Source organism: Phalangium opilio, unplaced genomic scaffold (genome assembly GCF_054372755.1).
Source record: "Phalangium opilio isolate 3A_F unplaced genomic scaffold, DU_Popi_V2 ptg001170l_1, whole genome shotgun sequence".
NCBI lineage: Eukaryota > Metazoa > Arthropoda > Arachnida > Opiliones > Phalangiidae > Phalangium > Phalangium opilio.
In genome coordinates, this window is record NW_028324255.1 from 2,666,712 (window position 1) to 2,682,916 (window position 16,205).

General features: G+C 35.8%; 2 protein-coding genes across 2 annotated transcripts; one reads left to right on the forward strand and one right to left on the reverse strand.

Annotated features, from left to right (window-relative positions):
• Positions 1-9,950: 9,950 nt before the first annotated feature.
• Positions 9,951-12,156, forward strand: LOC149584100 (uncharacterized). Its single transcript, XM_089863382.1, has 2 exons — positions 9,951-10,121; positions 10,182-12,156. The coding sequence occupies exon 2, from the start codon at positions 10,411-10,413 to the stop codon at positions 12,130-12,132; it is 1,722 nt and encodes a 573-aa protein (XP_089719508.1). The 5' UTR covers positions 9,951-10,121; positions 10,182-10,410; the 3' UTR covers positions 12,133-12,156.
• An 825-nt stretch (positions 12,157-12,981) lies between these two features.
• LOC149584101 (uncharacterized) lies at positions 12,982-13,880 on the reverse strand. The gene is made up of 2 exons (XM_089863753.1): positions 13,137-13,880; positions 12,982-13,067 (listed from the first exon to the last, which is right to left on the reverse strand). The coding sequence occupies exons 1-2, from the start codon at positions 13,813-13,815 to the stop codon at positions 12,982-12,984; spliced, it is 765 nt and encodes a 254-aa protein (XP_089719879.1). The 5' UTR covers positions 13,816-13,880.
• Between the last annotated feature and the right edge of the window lie 2,325 nt (positions 13,881-16,205).

A 16,205-nucleotide genomic window follows, 5' to 3' on the forward strand; every position in this document is an offset into this window, starting at 1 on the left:
GTCTCTCATTTTTATTGCTCCATGGGAGCGCTCCGGGAGGACCCAGTGGAATTCGCCATCAGTCTGTTTTTCCTTCCAAGGGTTTTTATCCTACTGGGTACCATAGGAGCATGGATAAAGAATTCGCGTGAGGAAATTTGTATTCACGCTATAGGATAGGCAACTCCCCTATTTCTGACGACAGCTTATTCTGTATAATCTGATTCAGCTTGGGTTGTCAGCACGCGCAAAGCTGGGTCTCTATGTAACGTAGCTTTGTTCGTGATGACAAGAGACGAAGAAAATAATAATTCTCTGGATTTAAAATATCCGTGAGTTTTAGCTCAAATGTATGGGCGGAAATTCTAGTAGGCTTCGAAAAAAGTTGAAGTGCCTCGACTGTCGAGTGTCGACTTCATAGTCGAGCCAGTGACTTTTAAAATTTCAAGTAATACTAATTTAGACTATTACAGAAGGATGTTAGAGTTAGTATTATAAATATTTATTACGTTTCTAAATCTTTTGGGAATCTAAAGAAATAATTTTCGCTATTTTTAATACCACAACGTTCCTTGATAATGTTTGAAGGACCCACCAATTGAATACATACGACTATGCACGTATTTGAAACTAAAGCCTACAGGTCCGTGCATTTGAGATAAAAATCTCGCGGATATTTATAATCCTTTTTTTTTTCTTCGTCTCTTGTCAGCACGCACAAAGCTACATAACATAGAGACCTAGCTTTGCGCGTGCTAACAACCGAAGCTGAAAATAGAGTATATACATAATAAGCTGCTGTCGGAGATAGGGGAGCTGCCTATCCTATAGCGTGAAAACAAATTTCCTCGCGCGCATTCTTTATCCAAAACAGAAGGTTGAAATTTGGCAAAGAGTTTCCTGAGACCCCGTGAATGGTATCCGTAATTCTAAAACTCCCACAAGTGTTCTTTCAGTGGTTGAATTTATTTTTTCCCTTGAAATGAATGAAAGTCAACGAATTAATTAGAAATAGTCCAATGCCTGATCTATTGCACTACCGGATTGCTGAAGTGTTTCGGATTATATTGATATTGTATTTTTTCTATGATGGGGATAATTATCGGGGGATTTTTCACTTTTCTCGGATAGGGTTAACAACCGAGGATTTTGTCTGGGGATGGCGGATTTTGTACAATTTCAGTAATGGGAGATTATGCCTGGGGTTCTTTGTCTTGGAAGTGTTTAGTCCGTATACCCATGTGAATCGATAAAACCTAAAAGGTATTTTTCAGTTCTTATATGTAAATCGAGATATTGAACAGGGTTTGAACACACTCCTGCTTTTTATACGTCAATCAATCGTATACCGCGGTTTTTGCATAAGTAAATGAACTGTCGTAAGTATACCAATACAGAAATTAGTACTGGAAGACCAATAAATCAAACCCATGTTCTACAATGCCCTCTATACCATTTGTTACTCAAATTTCAAAGACACCACTAATCTAAGACATCCAGTTTTTTTTACATTGGGAATGTCAATTTAAATCTTAACCACGTCTAGGAAAGGTCAGACACTTTTAGGCTTAACATCTATAAAACCATTCGTTATAATTTGAAAATATTCATGATACATTTTTTCTCTATATATTCATATGATGCATTTTTTCTCAATATATTCATGGAGAATTTTTTTTCAAATATTCTAGATGGATTTTTCTAAATATTCATGATAGATTTTTTCTTAGTTATCATGATTGATTTTTCTAAATTTTCATGATTAATTTTTCTAATTTTTCATGATTAAATTCTTGAAAATATTCATGATGAGATTCTTAAAATTGTTCATGATCAAATTTTCAAAAATATTCATTATTAAATTTTTGCAAACATTCATGATTAAATTTTTGCAAACATTCATGATAAAATTCCTGGATATTTTCATTAGTGAATAAACGTAAATCGTAACATCATCTCCAACGTAGGCAGGCACTCTTTTACCGTGATTATACACTTTGGCGTGGCTGATGAATTAAGTGATTGCCATGCTGCAAGCTTAAAAAACAAGGCAGCCTACCTACTCGGAAATAAAATACAAAAGGTATTTATTTCTCGTTTCATGGAGCCCAGCCCCTATTATTATTATTATTATTATGATGTTGATGACTGTGTAATTTCCAGTGAACTACTTATATAGTTTTTTATATACACATTAAAAATCCATTTCATTCATTGTTTGAAGACTACTTTTTTAAATACAACGTTCTCTAATTAACCTTAGATTTAACAAAAAATATATGGCATTCTAAAATTTAAAGAGATAGTTGTCTAATTTCAAAAGTGGTGGAAAAATTAAACTTCCAGACAAAAGGAGAAGTATTCGAATATCAATATTTTCATGTCATTAGGACAAGTGAGTCTTTTTAATTTAAATAATATAATAATTCGAACCATTATCTTCGGAGATTACCATCCATTTCACAATGAGGATTAATATTGGCATCCTTCTTCAAGAATTTGTCGTTGTTACATTCTTCTCTAATTCATGTCATCGTGAATCTTCATTCCCGATTCTCCGCTACATTTCCATGGTAGACACGTCACCTATTCTGCAAACTGGAGTTCTGCCACGATATTTATTCTCCAAGCACTCAAAACATTTCTTAAGAAAATCCAAACCAAACATTTTTATACCGAAAAGACACCCAATCATTATTTACCGAAAAGACACAAAAACATTAATCATCGAAAACCCACCTAGAGCTCGGCATTTTCGATCAATTATCCACAAATTGGTGGATAACCGATTATTTATAAACAAATTTGTGGATTATAATACGATTTAACATGTAAGTTCTGTGGATAATTTTCGGGTATGGATAAAGATAAAATAAAGTGGATAATTGATCGAAAATGCCGAGCTCTAAACCCACCCACCCGTAAGCTACACAAAATATTTTTTCTTTAAGAGCTTAAAACATTTACTACAGAAAAGCCACAGAAGAATTCAACCCAAAACGCAAACTTCGCGCATTATAGAATATTTGGAAAATTTTTAATGTCGAAAATCCTTCCACTTTAGCAATCACAACTTGCTTATTATTCCAAATTCACAGACTTAACACTACCCTGCACACAAAATCCAGAATTTCTACTTTCCAAAGCGCCATCCAAAACCTTTATTTCTAAGTTGGAACCCTATTGTCCTTTTAAAATCGAGACCCTATTGGCAATTAACTAATAAATCGCCACATTACTGAACGTAATTCTTAAAACCTCATCTCTATAATTTCAGAGTAAAACTATGCTATGGCTTGAACATCCTGTTTTTCTGATCGTAATGTTTTACTACTGAGCTAAGTTGATATAGAAGAAATAAATAATCGTTAGGCTTATTTGCTATTGTTTTGAACGTCACGTTTTTTGTCATAACTTTTGATTTTCTGAACCGATTTACAATTTGAAAAGAGTTTCGGATTCTACGTGACAAGACGCGTGCAACGATAGAATTATTGATCCATTTGAAGCATTATTTCGTAACGTCATTATCGGGGGGCTTTACTATTTCCGCTATGGCTAACGCCCTATTAGCGCCACAGTGTCATTTGTAATTTTAAAATAATCTTGAGAAGGCAACCTATCTAGAAAGTCCTATTTTGTTACTCTAGCTCAAATAGGAACAAAATGGCAGCCAAATGAAAATGTCCAGAAACTTTTGTCGGGGACTGTACAGTACTGAGAAATTTTTCTTTTTATGGAATCTTTACACTAGCTTTTGGTTATTTTTATGCTTATAAAATATTTTTCCCGTCCATGAAAGGAGAGCTACCTACTAAAAGGTACCACATGGGACAAATGTTGTTCCTTTTCCTTTGATAAACGACATTATTTTATTAGTCTGAGCAAAATAAACTACTCTTAATCATATTTTATCGAATATCAGTCTTCTCAACAAATTGTAACAGTTGAAAAAACATTTTTTGGTGCAAACTTGAAAATTTCTCAAGCCACTAACATTTAAACCAATGTCCGTCAAGGTGCTTACAAGTTAAGGAACATCGATATGAAATCCCTTCAAAATAATTAATTTTATGATAAAATGTTTTCGAAAAATGGAATTGTTCTTGAAAAAGCGGAGATATGCAATTTTTTGAATAAATTTAGAGGGAATAGATCGATTAAGAGTAAAATCAGTTGATTGAATTAAATAGTGATTAAGGATTAAACTACTAAAAATACTTAAAGAAAAATTTCAATATCTGAACTTCAGTCAATTGATAAACCTCACTCATATCGTTGGCTTTTTCGGTCTTGGTCCAAACAAAGACGTTTTTGTATAATATCTGTCACTTCAGTCTTAAGGCAGTAGTCAACTCTTAACAGGCTGAAAATGTCATTTCCCGTCCCTATTATCTAAGGAACCGAAAATGCTATTAGCAGTTTTGAATAAAATATAAATCGAAATCATCTTTGGTTTGTCATACATTAATCATAATGATGGCACGAGATATTAGTGAGTATTAAATAAAATTAATAGCCTTTTCAAAATCGTAAAGTTAATTTCGTAGAACTGTTTACTTTTTAAATAAGTGCATTGGTTATGGCTAAAAGCGCGCCTCTTTTTAGGGTAGAAAGAAGCTAAAATACCATTTTTTTTAGAAAATTTGTGGCAATAAACAAGATAATTTGCAACAATCAGGGGTAAAAACAAATCCAATATAGTAAAATTTTGGAACAGGGGAAATATATTCAGTTGATAAAACTTGATAATTCCAAAAACAGGTGAACATTTATCCGCTCATAACAACCTAGCCTAACATAAGCTTAACCCTGTATCTAAACCTAACATGATCTATTACATCATAAATCAAATGGGTCTTAGGTTGCCTATTTATACCCTTGATGATCTATACATATTCTTGATTATTATAATAATTTGCCCTAAAATGTTAAACTTACAGTTTTGGAGACTTGGGAGACCACAAAAATCCGAAATTGCGTTCTAACATATGAATGCTCACTGAGAATAGCCAAAATAAAATTAATATATAATTAAAAAATAATGAAACCCTGTATACCTCATATGGAAGTGTTGAATTAGCTGCGCTTACGTAAACACCACTGTCTTAACTGCCAAGCGAAAACACTTTTGTCATCTTTCCAGTAGTATTTTAAAGTGTAAAACCTAGGGTTAGGAACTTAGGATATGTTTCTAGCATGAAACGAAGCAGACTATATCAAATTCCAAAACAGAGCTGTAAATCAGCTTTTTTTATAATCTTAAAGGACGAAAGACGCTATAAAGAGTATATTACACAGACTTACCAAAATTCAACTTAAGCCTTGGCCAAAACGAACGTCGAAAAATTACTTCAAACGACATTAAAACCTCTATTAACTGTAATTATTTACCTGAATTACTTTTTTAGACGAAAATTGGACCTGATAAAAACAGTTTTTGTTTTTAAGGGCGTTATAGTTCATTAGAAAATCCAAATAACGGTGTTAGAGCTCGGATGAAATATCAAAAAATAATTAGCGTTGCCTTACTGTCGTCTGCTATCATAGCCCAATCGATCACGCGCGTCACGACGCAAGCTGCTCGCGCTCGAACAGCGCAGCGTCCGGGGGGCTATGAAATAAACTTTCTTACTGTCGTCTGCTATGAAATAGGGAATTCGAGGCATAATTAATTAGTTAAATTACAAAAATTAGACTTCAATTATTTAAAATCTAAGCAGGTAAGTTTCTCATTTAGTAAATTCTTGTTAATTTGAAAGTATTCCGAAAACAAACTTCGCTGTAGTTTTTCCGTATCGCCTATGACAATTTCCCCAAAAAACCGGGTAAAATGTAATGCTTTTTCTATGGGACGCTAACCCTAAAAAGGTGATTTTTTTCGTTTAGCATTACAAACGGGTATCAAGTCATATCTACAAGGGCCTACCGGCCCTGTAGAATAAGCTATAGCACGGGCCACTAAACTTAGTTTAGTGGCCCGTGGCTATAGATGGCTAAGAATGTGGATCTTGCAGTCGCTACAGTTTGCTCATAAAACGGAATTTTCCTTTCGGGAAAGTGGACATTAATCGCAGGATATCGTATGCATTAACACTCGATTAAATTATCCTATAATAGACCATTCCTTTTATGCCACAGGAAAAGCAAACAGCACAGGGGCCGGGCCGCCATATGCTTGTTCCCTTGAGCTAAGAAGCACCACAAGCGGCAGTGTGAATAGACTAGCTTCCCGATTGTAGCGAACGCGAGCTCCATCTGGCGTTGCCTCTTGACGCGAGGGAACTCTCCTAATATGGTGGCCCTTCCTCTCTGCGTTGGTTTCACGGCGAATATTTAATGGAATGGTCTATTCATCAATAGGGAAGCAAGATTAACTTCCTCAGATGTGGGTTCAGAGAATACCTGAGAATTGTGCTACTAGATGTAGTATTCTTGAAGAAAATAATTTATGGGTTAAACTTTGGGCAGGTGCTCCATAAAAATTTAAAAAACATATCTCCCGAGAGCTTTCCGCTATTTCCATCTCCCAAAATAATCATTCAATTAAATGTTTTATTTCCAGAGTTGTGGGATGAAAGACTTCCAGGATTTTTTAAATCAGAATCGAAGTTTACTTTTTAATCCCAATTATATAATGTGTTCAAAAAACGTCAGTATATTTAACCAGGGATAGATAGACTTTTTTAAGACGGAATAAACAATGTTTGGCCTTTACTTCAGTCCGACTCATAGACGAGTATGTAGTCCCTTCCTTCAACACGTAACCGAAAAATTAAATTATCTTATTGGCTCACTAAAACTACGTATTGGTGACGTTGCTGACGGGGAGGGCCAAAAATACGTAATTCCTGTTTACCTCTGTCGCCATGACTACGACCCCTCTTGCGTTGTACCATAGCCCACTCGATCACGCGCGTTACGACGCAAGCTGCTCGCGCTATAGCTATAGAGCTAGGATCGAGTGGGCTATGGTTGTACAGATAAGCGTCTTCACAGGGGTTCAAAATGGAGCCTTCTAAATGCGAGGGTCCGGTAATTATTCGGGAATTGTTTTTAATAGCAATTAAGAAGGTAGTTAGTGAATTTGGTGCCGGTGTTTTGGATTTGGAGTACATCTGTAAAGGTGAAAAGTGTTCGCTAATTCTTTCTTAAGCCAATCATTTCTACTATCCTCATGATTTTGTAAACGAATTTGATGAAGTTAACCAAGGCTTAGTGAATGGTCAGGAGTTTTGTGAGCTTAGTGTTTGGTTAAAACCTGTTCGTGCTGTAATATCTATGAAGACTTTTACTCAATTCTAACTCACTTTTAATTTTCTTGGGTCTTCCCCGTTCTGTTTTTCAGTTGCAAGCCCTATGTCTTGTGTAACTTCCATTTTTAAACAATGTTATTTCAAAAATTACAATCCGAGCCCCTTCCAACTTGGCAGACGAAGGGGCAGACGACGTTTATTTGACCCGGATATACATATAACGCCATAACAAAAATTAGACCGCCTCTTCTTTCATACCCCTCCGTCACGGGTAAGGGGGTCGTGGACTAGGACGCGCACCCGAATAACCCTGTTACCCATTCCGTCTTAAAAAAGTCCATCTATCCCTGATTTAACGTAACAATATCAGATGATGTGTGCTTCGAAAGATCGCTTCTGCCGGAATTAATTATCGCCTTCATCGTGTGTGTCTTTATGGCTTTCGGAATCTTTCTGACGTGGTATTTCGCAAAGTGGCACATACGTTACTGCATCTACAGTGTTCAAAAAGAAGTACGTTTCCTAAACGGTTTTTGCATTACACAGAGAGATAATCTAGGGTAGATTATAATTCATTTTAAATTGAGACCAAGGGAATATCATGAGAATTAAAAGATGATTGTAGCCTCATTCACAGGTTTGCGAATTGCGGAGATCAAATAAAGGTGAAGATTACCCGTACAACGCTGTGGTTTGTTATTGCGAAAAAGACAGCAATTGGGTTCATAACCAACTGGTTCCGAAAATGGAAGAGTTGTATCACGGAGAGAAATCTGAATATATTAGACTTTGTTTGCATCAGAGAGATTTTCAGGTTGGTTTCGATTATTTTTATTCGGGGAATTTAGAGTTTACCAATATCATGGCCCCATGATACAGTTAGTGCACTATCACCCGCTCAGACCTCACGCAAGCCTCTAAGGGCGTATTTCTTCTGCCCTGCTTCGCATAATCCCCACCATATGGGTGCAAACATAAGTCAGGCGGAGGGCGTCATTTTACGAAGGCATTGTGACCACATCTGATGGGTTTTAAAAGAGTTTTCTCATTAGTTTGGTCCCAAAGTACGCAATAGGTTATTTTAATTTCCAAAGGATATTTATCCGCGATTATAAAGTGACCACATGTTTTCGCGTATACCATGCACGCTTATTTCAGTGTTTTAGAAGCCTGATATTATATTTTTAGTATTTAAGCCGATGAAACGATTAGATCGCAAACTAAAACAAAAAGGAAGTAATCTTCTCTTGAAGGCAATACAAATAAAATGAGAGCCATTTTAAACACTTATATCTTTCAAAAAATTCATTTTTCTTGTTTATCAATGAAGGGTGGTCTTCTGATAACGGAAAATATTGCCGTGTCCATGGTAAAAAGCCGTTCCATAATAACAAAAGCGGATAGAAGAACAGAAAGTCTGGCTCTCACAGTAGTTTCAGCCTTTTACAACGGTTTCCACCTAAGTCGAGAAGCGTCTTACCACACACTTACCCCCTTAGAGAAGGTAGCCAATCACGAAGCAGTTTGTTTACGTAATGGGGCGTATTAAATCTATCGAAAATAGACCCGGGCGACACTAGCGCGTCTACCGGGAATCTTTGAAAAAAAAAGCTTTCTGCTTATTTCTAAAAAAAAAAAAAAAAACTACTTGGAAAATGGCGGTCTCCGTGTCGTGCTAGAGTGCTAGTTCATTTTAACCTATTAATTTTTCGCTCTTGGTAAATTGGTTTTAACAATGCCGCGTAAAAGATCACAACAACAACAAGATTTGATGCCAAAAAACAAAACCACTCAATATAATGCCTATGCAAAGGTTCAGCACACTGTTGGTATTCAAACCAGCCTTGGCCAAACATCGACGTCGTTGGAAAGTTTAAAACCGTTAAATTTAACGAAGGAAGTTCAAACAGATTTGGAAACGGTTTTAGATAACGGGTCACGTAATGTTACTGTGGAAACTCAAACGGAAATATTTGGATTCATAAATCCAGCGTGGAAATGGGATGAAATTAACTCTTTTGCTAAGTTAAATGCCCAAAAACGGAAACGCGAAGATGGGGATATGGATTTAAATTCCAAGAAACGTAAACTATGTATTTGCGATAGTGAAACCCATACCTTGGCTTCAGATTTTAATCAGAGCGATAATAAACCCGAAGAGGAACTATCAGAGACATCAGTTGCAAATTTAATCGTTAAAGACACTTTAGTAGCTCGACCATTTAATACTCCATCATCACCGTTGATAAAGCTGCTTCCTCACCTTGAAACTTCAAATTTAGGTAAGCTTTTTTTCTAGTTTACCTTTGCAGAATTAAGGGTTGCCTATACCAAAGCTATACCCATATTTTGTTTATATTTTAGGATCACTTTCCATAAAACATTTGACAAATCAAAATGGTCTTTTGGAACAACTAGAAATTTCTAAAAATAATGGATTAATTGGTGTTTCTTCTTATTATGATACACCAATCAGGATGTTATTTGATTCAACGGGAAAAGGGACAATTTTGACTCTTTTTGAATCTGCTGAAGAATTTGAATATTTTGATTTTGCCACTGCAACATTGAAAACGGATATTATTTCTGTTAAATTGAACCTTTTAAATGAAAACAAGGTGTTCTGCTCAGGAATATCCAAAGTTAGTAAATACCAATTTATTATTAGTATTAAAATAATGTATATAAATTATAATGCTTAAATCTTTTATATCAGAATGAATGTGAAGGGCTGGAAACTACAAAGAATCTTGTCAAATTTACTGCCCCTTTCGAACGTTATCAATCCAAGGAATGTTTCGTATGGTTTGTACCTCCAGTTAATGCCAGTAAAGATAAAATTCAGAACAAGCTTTATCAATGTCGCAAATGTCGAGCTCTGAACTGGTAATTTTTCAAAATTAACCTACAAATTCAAGAAGTAATTAATGTATCCAAATTTAAAAGGTATCTGACTCATGCCCAAAAGAAAAAGGCGTCATTAACTCCAACGAGGAAGCAAAAGAGACAGTTACATAATTCCTCATGTAGAATCGGTGTTTTAACACCAAAATCAAGGCGCAACAGACTTCGTCAAAATAAAAGCAATCGATCATTTCTAAACAGAAAGATAAAACAACTAGAAGAAAAGATCAAAGAAACAAGCCTGCAACTAAGTGAAGACCAAGATAAGAAAATGCGAGAAGTTGTTCAAGAGATTAACCTAAAAGATCGAGAAGAATTAGAGAAAATATTTGATAGCGTATCTAAGAAAAATAAAGTGTTAAGTCGGGCATTAAGAAAAGCGTGGGAGATGAACAGTAAACCTTGTTTGCAAAATGATTTTCTAAAGGATCAAGACAAATGTGTTAATGGCTCTAACGGCAACAGATGGTCAGCCTTAACATATAGAATTGCACTAAGTGTTTATTCGAGATCACCTGCAGCTTATGACGCACTTTCTGCCTTTGACGTGTTAAAGTTACCAAGTGTACACACTTTACAAGCAAAGCTACGTGAAATCCCAAGTAAACCTGGAATTGACCTAGAACATCTCAAAACGGAATCAGACAGATTTGATCAGTTTATTAAAGATAACCCACAACTACAAAATCCTGTGAAAGAAGGAGCGTTAATTTTTGATGAAGTCAAAATAATTGGAAAGATGATGTGGAATTCGCGGAATGGCGAGTTTGTTGGATGCCAAATGAACCCTACCGAATTTGCTTCCCTGGAAGACTTGTATAAGTATAAAACAGCTTCAGAAATCCTTGAAGCAGAGTACGTACTCCAGTATTTGTGGCGATGTACCAGTACCAAGTTTGATATCATTGGGCCTTACTTTATGTTTGCTAAACCCACATCTCACGCAGCAATTACAAGTTCGATGCTGAGGACTGTATTTGCGTTTCATAGTGTCGGTCTAGAAGTTGGTGCTCTCGTCTGTGATGGAGGAAGTTGCAACATGACTGCAATGAGACAAAGTCTTGGCAAAACAAAGTCAACTTCCCATTCCCTTAAACAAGATGGGTCTCTGGATTTTAGATTTGAAACAAGATTTCGCAATCCCTACGTTAAAGGGGCCTGGATCTACTGGATAGTTTGCCCGAGCCATCAGCTCAAGAACATGATAAATGCACTAGAACATTCACAGGATAAAGGTACAAGGGATTTTACTATTGGTGGGATTCGCTTTGGATGGTTACAAATTAAAGATGTAAAAAAGAGGGAAGATGACAGAAGAGATTCGGATGAGATGGTCCAAGTTAAGGGTCTGCTGAAATCTCACATTGATCGAGACTCTTGGACTAAATTAAATGTCACTCCAGCACGAATCATGCAACAAAATCCTCTTCTAGGAGAACTCTTTAACTATGCCAACCCATTGTATGAAAAGCAACCAATAGATGCACCGTCTGTCATGGCTTGTTACGATTATTTGAAGGCATGTCAACATATTTTTGAAGAGGGTCTACTATCCAAAAGGCCTGTAAGTGGAGATGATTCTGATCCAATCAAGTCAATGTTAAAAGGCTTAAAATACTTCGAAACTTGGGCTTCAGAAAAAATATTGGCAAATGAGAAAATGACAAACAACCGACACTTTTTAGCATGGCAGACATGGGAGCTCCTTAGGGTTTCCATTTATGGTTTCATTGACTATGTTAAAGACTTTACAACTAGACATCCAACAAGGTATATCTACCCTGTGAGAATAAATGGATCTGCGGTCGAAACATTATTCAGTCAAATGAAATATATCGCAGCTTCGAAACTTACTGGCTTAAATGTTCATAGCAGCAGACGCGCAATAATGGTAAAAAATGTTACGAAAAGTTCCCAAAATGCTGAATCATCCTATCGTAAAGTGGGATTAGACCTCCTAGATAAAATAAAACCTTGTAATACAAAGCAATAAAATTAAGCGTAACAGTTTAAATAACGATTGGTTTTTAATCGCAAACACATTATCTGAGACATAGATAATAATCTAAGAACTTTGGCCTAACACGTTAATTGCGTGCACTTCATGAGCTATCACAATTACTAATTGTTTTACAATTTAAAACAAAAAAGGTATCACATCTTTCAATTACATAAAGGTAAAAATAGTTATCACTGTTTTTAAGTGTATTTAAAATAATCCAAGTTCTTAAGCTTTAGGAACTAGTTATCACATTTTCTAATGGTAATTAAAATAACAAAACAAAAATATCTAAGAGAAATTAAAATAATAACCAAAGTTTTCTAGTTAACTAAAAAGTTATCACAGTTTTTAAGAGTAATTAAAATCGTCAAAAATTCTTCTTTTAATTATTCTTCCCCGTCTCGATACTTGTGACGTACATGGTTGGGGGCTTGTATTGTCAACGCTGCAAATGTTTGGACCACTTTCAGCCTGGATGTCTTTCTTAACTGCTGTGGCTAATACCTTTGACTTCTTACTCAAGGGAGGTATTGGAGTAATTCCTTTCAACATGGTGGTTGGGCCTTTCTTTTTTCTTCGATTTTCTTTGGTGGTTGTGCCGTTGTTTGTATTTGATTTTCTCTTTTGTGCGTGTGATTTATTTTGAATTGTCTTTCTTCCTCTTTTTCCTTTTTGTCCATATAAAACACACCTTAAAGTTTGGCCCCCTACACCTCTATTACCTTTCCTCTCATTTCTTTTCCTAATTTGCCCTCTAATCAAATCAGCAAGTTTACCATGCACGATTTTTCTCTCAAAAATGAGGCGATATGCTTCAAGTTCTTCACTTGTGAATCCCTCTTATTTAATTCGAGGTATTTTCTCCACAATACCATGAAATATACCTTTTAAAGTCGGATCGTTTTTGACGACTGCCACAGTTTCTTCTACAGTAATTTAATTTAACGTAAATTAAAGTAACATGAATGTTTGAAATTAAAATATGTAATACTTACTAATGGATTTGTGAGGATTAATTCCGTACGACCATCTTCTAAATTCATCAACAACCAGCTTTACAATTTTATTGACATATGGAATTATTGTCGCATCAGCAACAAACAAACCTCCCTGGTTTATTTCATCAAGGGCCGGTGGAATATCTGTTTTTAATAGATCGCAATTACGTAGAGAAAGGCTAATTTTGTAGTTCACGTGTGCTTTGTCTCTTTGCTTCTGGGTGAGAGGTTTCTTTCCTTTCTTTATTTTTTGAAAAACTTGCATTCCACGCTTATTAACGCCCCAGATTTCTCCCATGGCTCCTCCAACTAGTCTATTCATTGTATAAAGTCGGTCTGTTTTTAAATGACGCAATTTGTACTTAACGCTATCAGCTGTGGAAATATTTAATGGATAATCGTGTTGGCGTCTTTCAGACACTTTTTCAAATTCATTTGCTACAATTTCCCCCTCTCGAAGAGCTTCGGCCTTACAGTCCAAAAGCGTCCAAGCAATCCAATGTATCACATTTGACAGTTCAGATTCAAAAATAGCGTTACAAACAATAACAGGACGTGGAGCACCTTCGGCCAACACCAAATTATAAACCCAGTTGTTCCAGGAAAATAAAAACTGCGAATAACCCGCCACATCATCTTCGTGCTTTGACTTGAGAAGATTATATTGTGCTTCCATATCTTCTATAATTTCTTCTAAACTCCCATTCCTATGCAAATACTCCAAGGCCCCTTTCCTTTTTCCTGACACGACCAATTTAAAGAAACGATCCTTTTCATATTTGTCCAGTATCACATTCATTATAACTTTGCTATCCGTATTTTCCATTATTATTGATGATTAACTTGACTAGACCATGAGCTTCTTACTTGACTTATGACAGAATGTTTCGTTGATAATGATAACCTTTAAAAAACTTAAAAAGTGAGAAACATCACCTAAGCCTTGGTCAACAAGAGCAACAAGTGCACCCTAGCATAATGTTATTTGTCAATAAACACGTCTGCGTTAACTAACTTGACTAGAGAATTAATACTGAGGTCGTTACGACCAAATGTTTACATAAAAACAGTTTAAAACATATTTAAAATTAAAAACTTACTTAGCTGGCTCGACAGGCTCGTAACAATTCCACCATTCCACGCGCAGCAGCAAACACACACCACTCAAAATTCTGAAGACCATATAGTCAAGTAGATTGGCAAGACTAAAGGAACTATTTTCTCCAACCAGATCACGCATGTACCTAGAGTCAATCGCCGTTTGTAACTCGGGGCTTAAAGGGGGTCGCACTAAAAATAGAACTATGGGGGCTTCTAATTTTACGTGGAGCTGCTCAGAGGTTGAGAGCCAGACTTTCTGTTATTCTATCCGCTTTTGATAATAATCGTGTTAACGGAAGATTACTTGGAAAGCGAGTTGTGTTCTTTTGAACTTGATATTGCTTTTGAAAAATCTGTGAAAGGCCATTTCACAAGAACCGTTGTTGTCCAACTGAAACCTGTATCTAAAGAGCTACTTCCCAAAAACCTAAGGTAATGTTTCATTCGTTTTAACATCAACAAAATAAAGGCAATGCAAATTATAGTAAAATTACAGATAGTTGCTCCTCCAGTGAAGAGATATCCTTAATTTAGAAATCCCTTTTGATAGAGAGCCAAAGACCCATTGAGTTAAACATCAAAAGTATCTCGTGGTGACCCTCTCATACGAGGGGTCCGACATTCCCAAAAAAGCGTACAACATTTCGTGATTTCACGATTTTGCCAAATATTTCGTGATTTCTTCTTTGATTTCCCAATTTCGCCAAAGATTTCGAAATTTCCTCTTTGATTTCGTAATATCGTGATTTCTTCAAAGATTTCCGGATTTTGTGTGAAAGACTTCACGATTTTGCGAGAAGCGTACGGGATTTCTTATAAATGTCGGACCCCTCGCTCTATTATATCTTTTCAATTCGCAAAACTAAAATTTCCAATCGATTTCTGGGCTATTTCACATATAGATTATTATATTTTTTCCAACGCAAGTGAGTAGAAAATAAGACTTTTGCCATATGGTAAATAATATATGCTTAGCTATGATTTTATGTCGTAAACGGTAACAGGTTAGACGCGTTACATAAAGCCAAAAAAGAGTTGTTTTTCTCCTAGTGATCTCAAAAGTTATCTAAATTTGAAGCCCATAAAATAGACTTCCGGTTGCCCTCTTTTATTGGGAAAATGTTTTTTTTTCTTGTGAATTTTTCCAAATAAATTGACCTATGAATAATATAATTGATGAATGACTAAGCTAGGCCTTAAGTTTTTAGGTTGAAATTAAAGGCAAAACGAAATCCCTAAATCCAACATAAAGCCAGAATTCATTTAACGAGATATATCAGGAATAAGTTTCTCCGATAGAGAAATCCCCCAAATTATATTATTTAATTATTTATAATTACATTTATGTTTTCAGATACATCATTAAAACTCGAACCTACCTTCCATGGACTCTAAACCAAATGGGCCAAAAATTGTTCTGGGAACGACTACGATATGCTATCAAATAAATAAATTATATGTGTATTTTATTATGCGCAGTTAATAAAATTCATATCTATGTGCATATATTTGTAATCTAAGGCTTAGCCTGTGGCATTCCGAGTTGCTACAGCTCTCATGGCTTCCAGGGCCGAATTAAGCAATTTTGCACCCGGGGGGGGGGGGGTGAGAACATGCGCTCCCTTAAACCGGAAAAAGGGAACAGCAGAAATACTTTTTAGTTGTAAGATTTTTAAAAATTACATGTGAGGCATGTTAAATTAATATTATTTGCCCGCCCTTGGGTATCCTGTAAGCTCCGACTTTTTAAAAGGGCACATAGTACAGGGTAAATACGCATTTTTCGGCCAAAAAAGGAACTAAATATGACCAAGCTGAAAATTTAAGAATCCAAAGAGCTTATGGTCCTAATTAACGTCCCAAAAGTCCCCAAGCCTCCGGTGCCGGCTTTCGCCGCCATATTGGAAAATGGCCGCCATACCAGATGTTTCTATATCTCGAGATCTAAAAGACCGATTTACATGA

Bases quoted from the DNA above. Each gene is read 5' to 3' on its own strand.
- LOC149584101 (XM_089863753.1), bottom strand. From the start codon at position 13,815: ATGGAAGCACAATATAATCTTCTCAAGTCAAAGCACGAAGATGATGTG. The intron at 13,068-13,136 runs GTAAGTATTACA...AAATTACTGTAG, and splicing joins TAATCCTCACAAATCCATTA to AAGAAACTGTGGCAGTCGTC.
- LOC149584100 (XM_089863382.1), top strand. From the start codon at position 10,411: ATGCGAGAAGTTGTTCAAGAGATTAACCTAAAAGATCGAGAAGAATTA.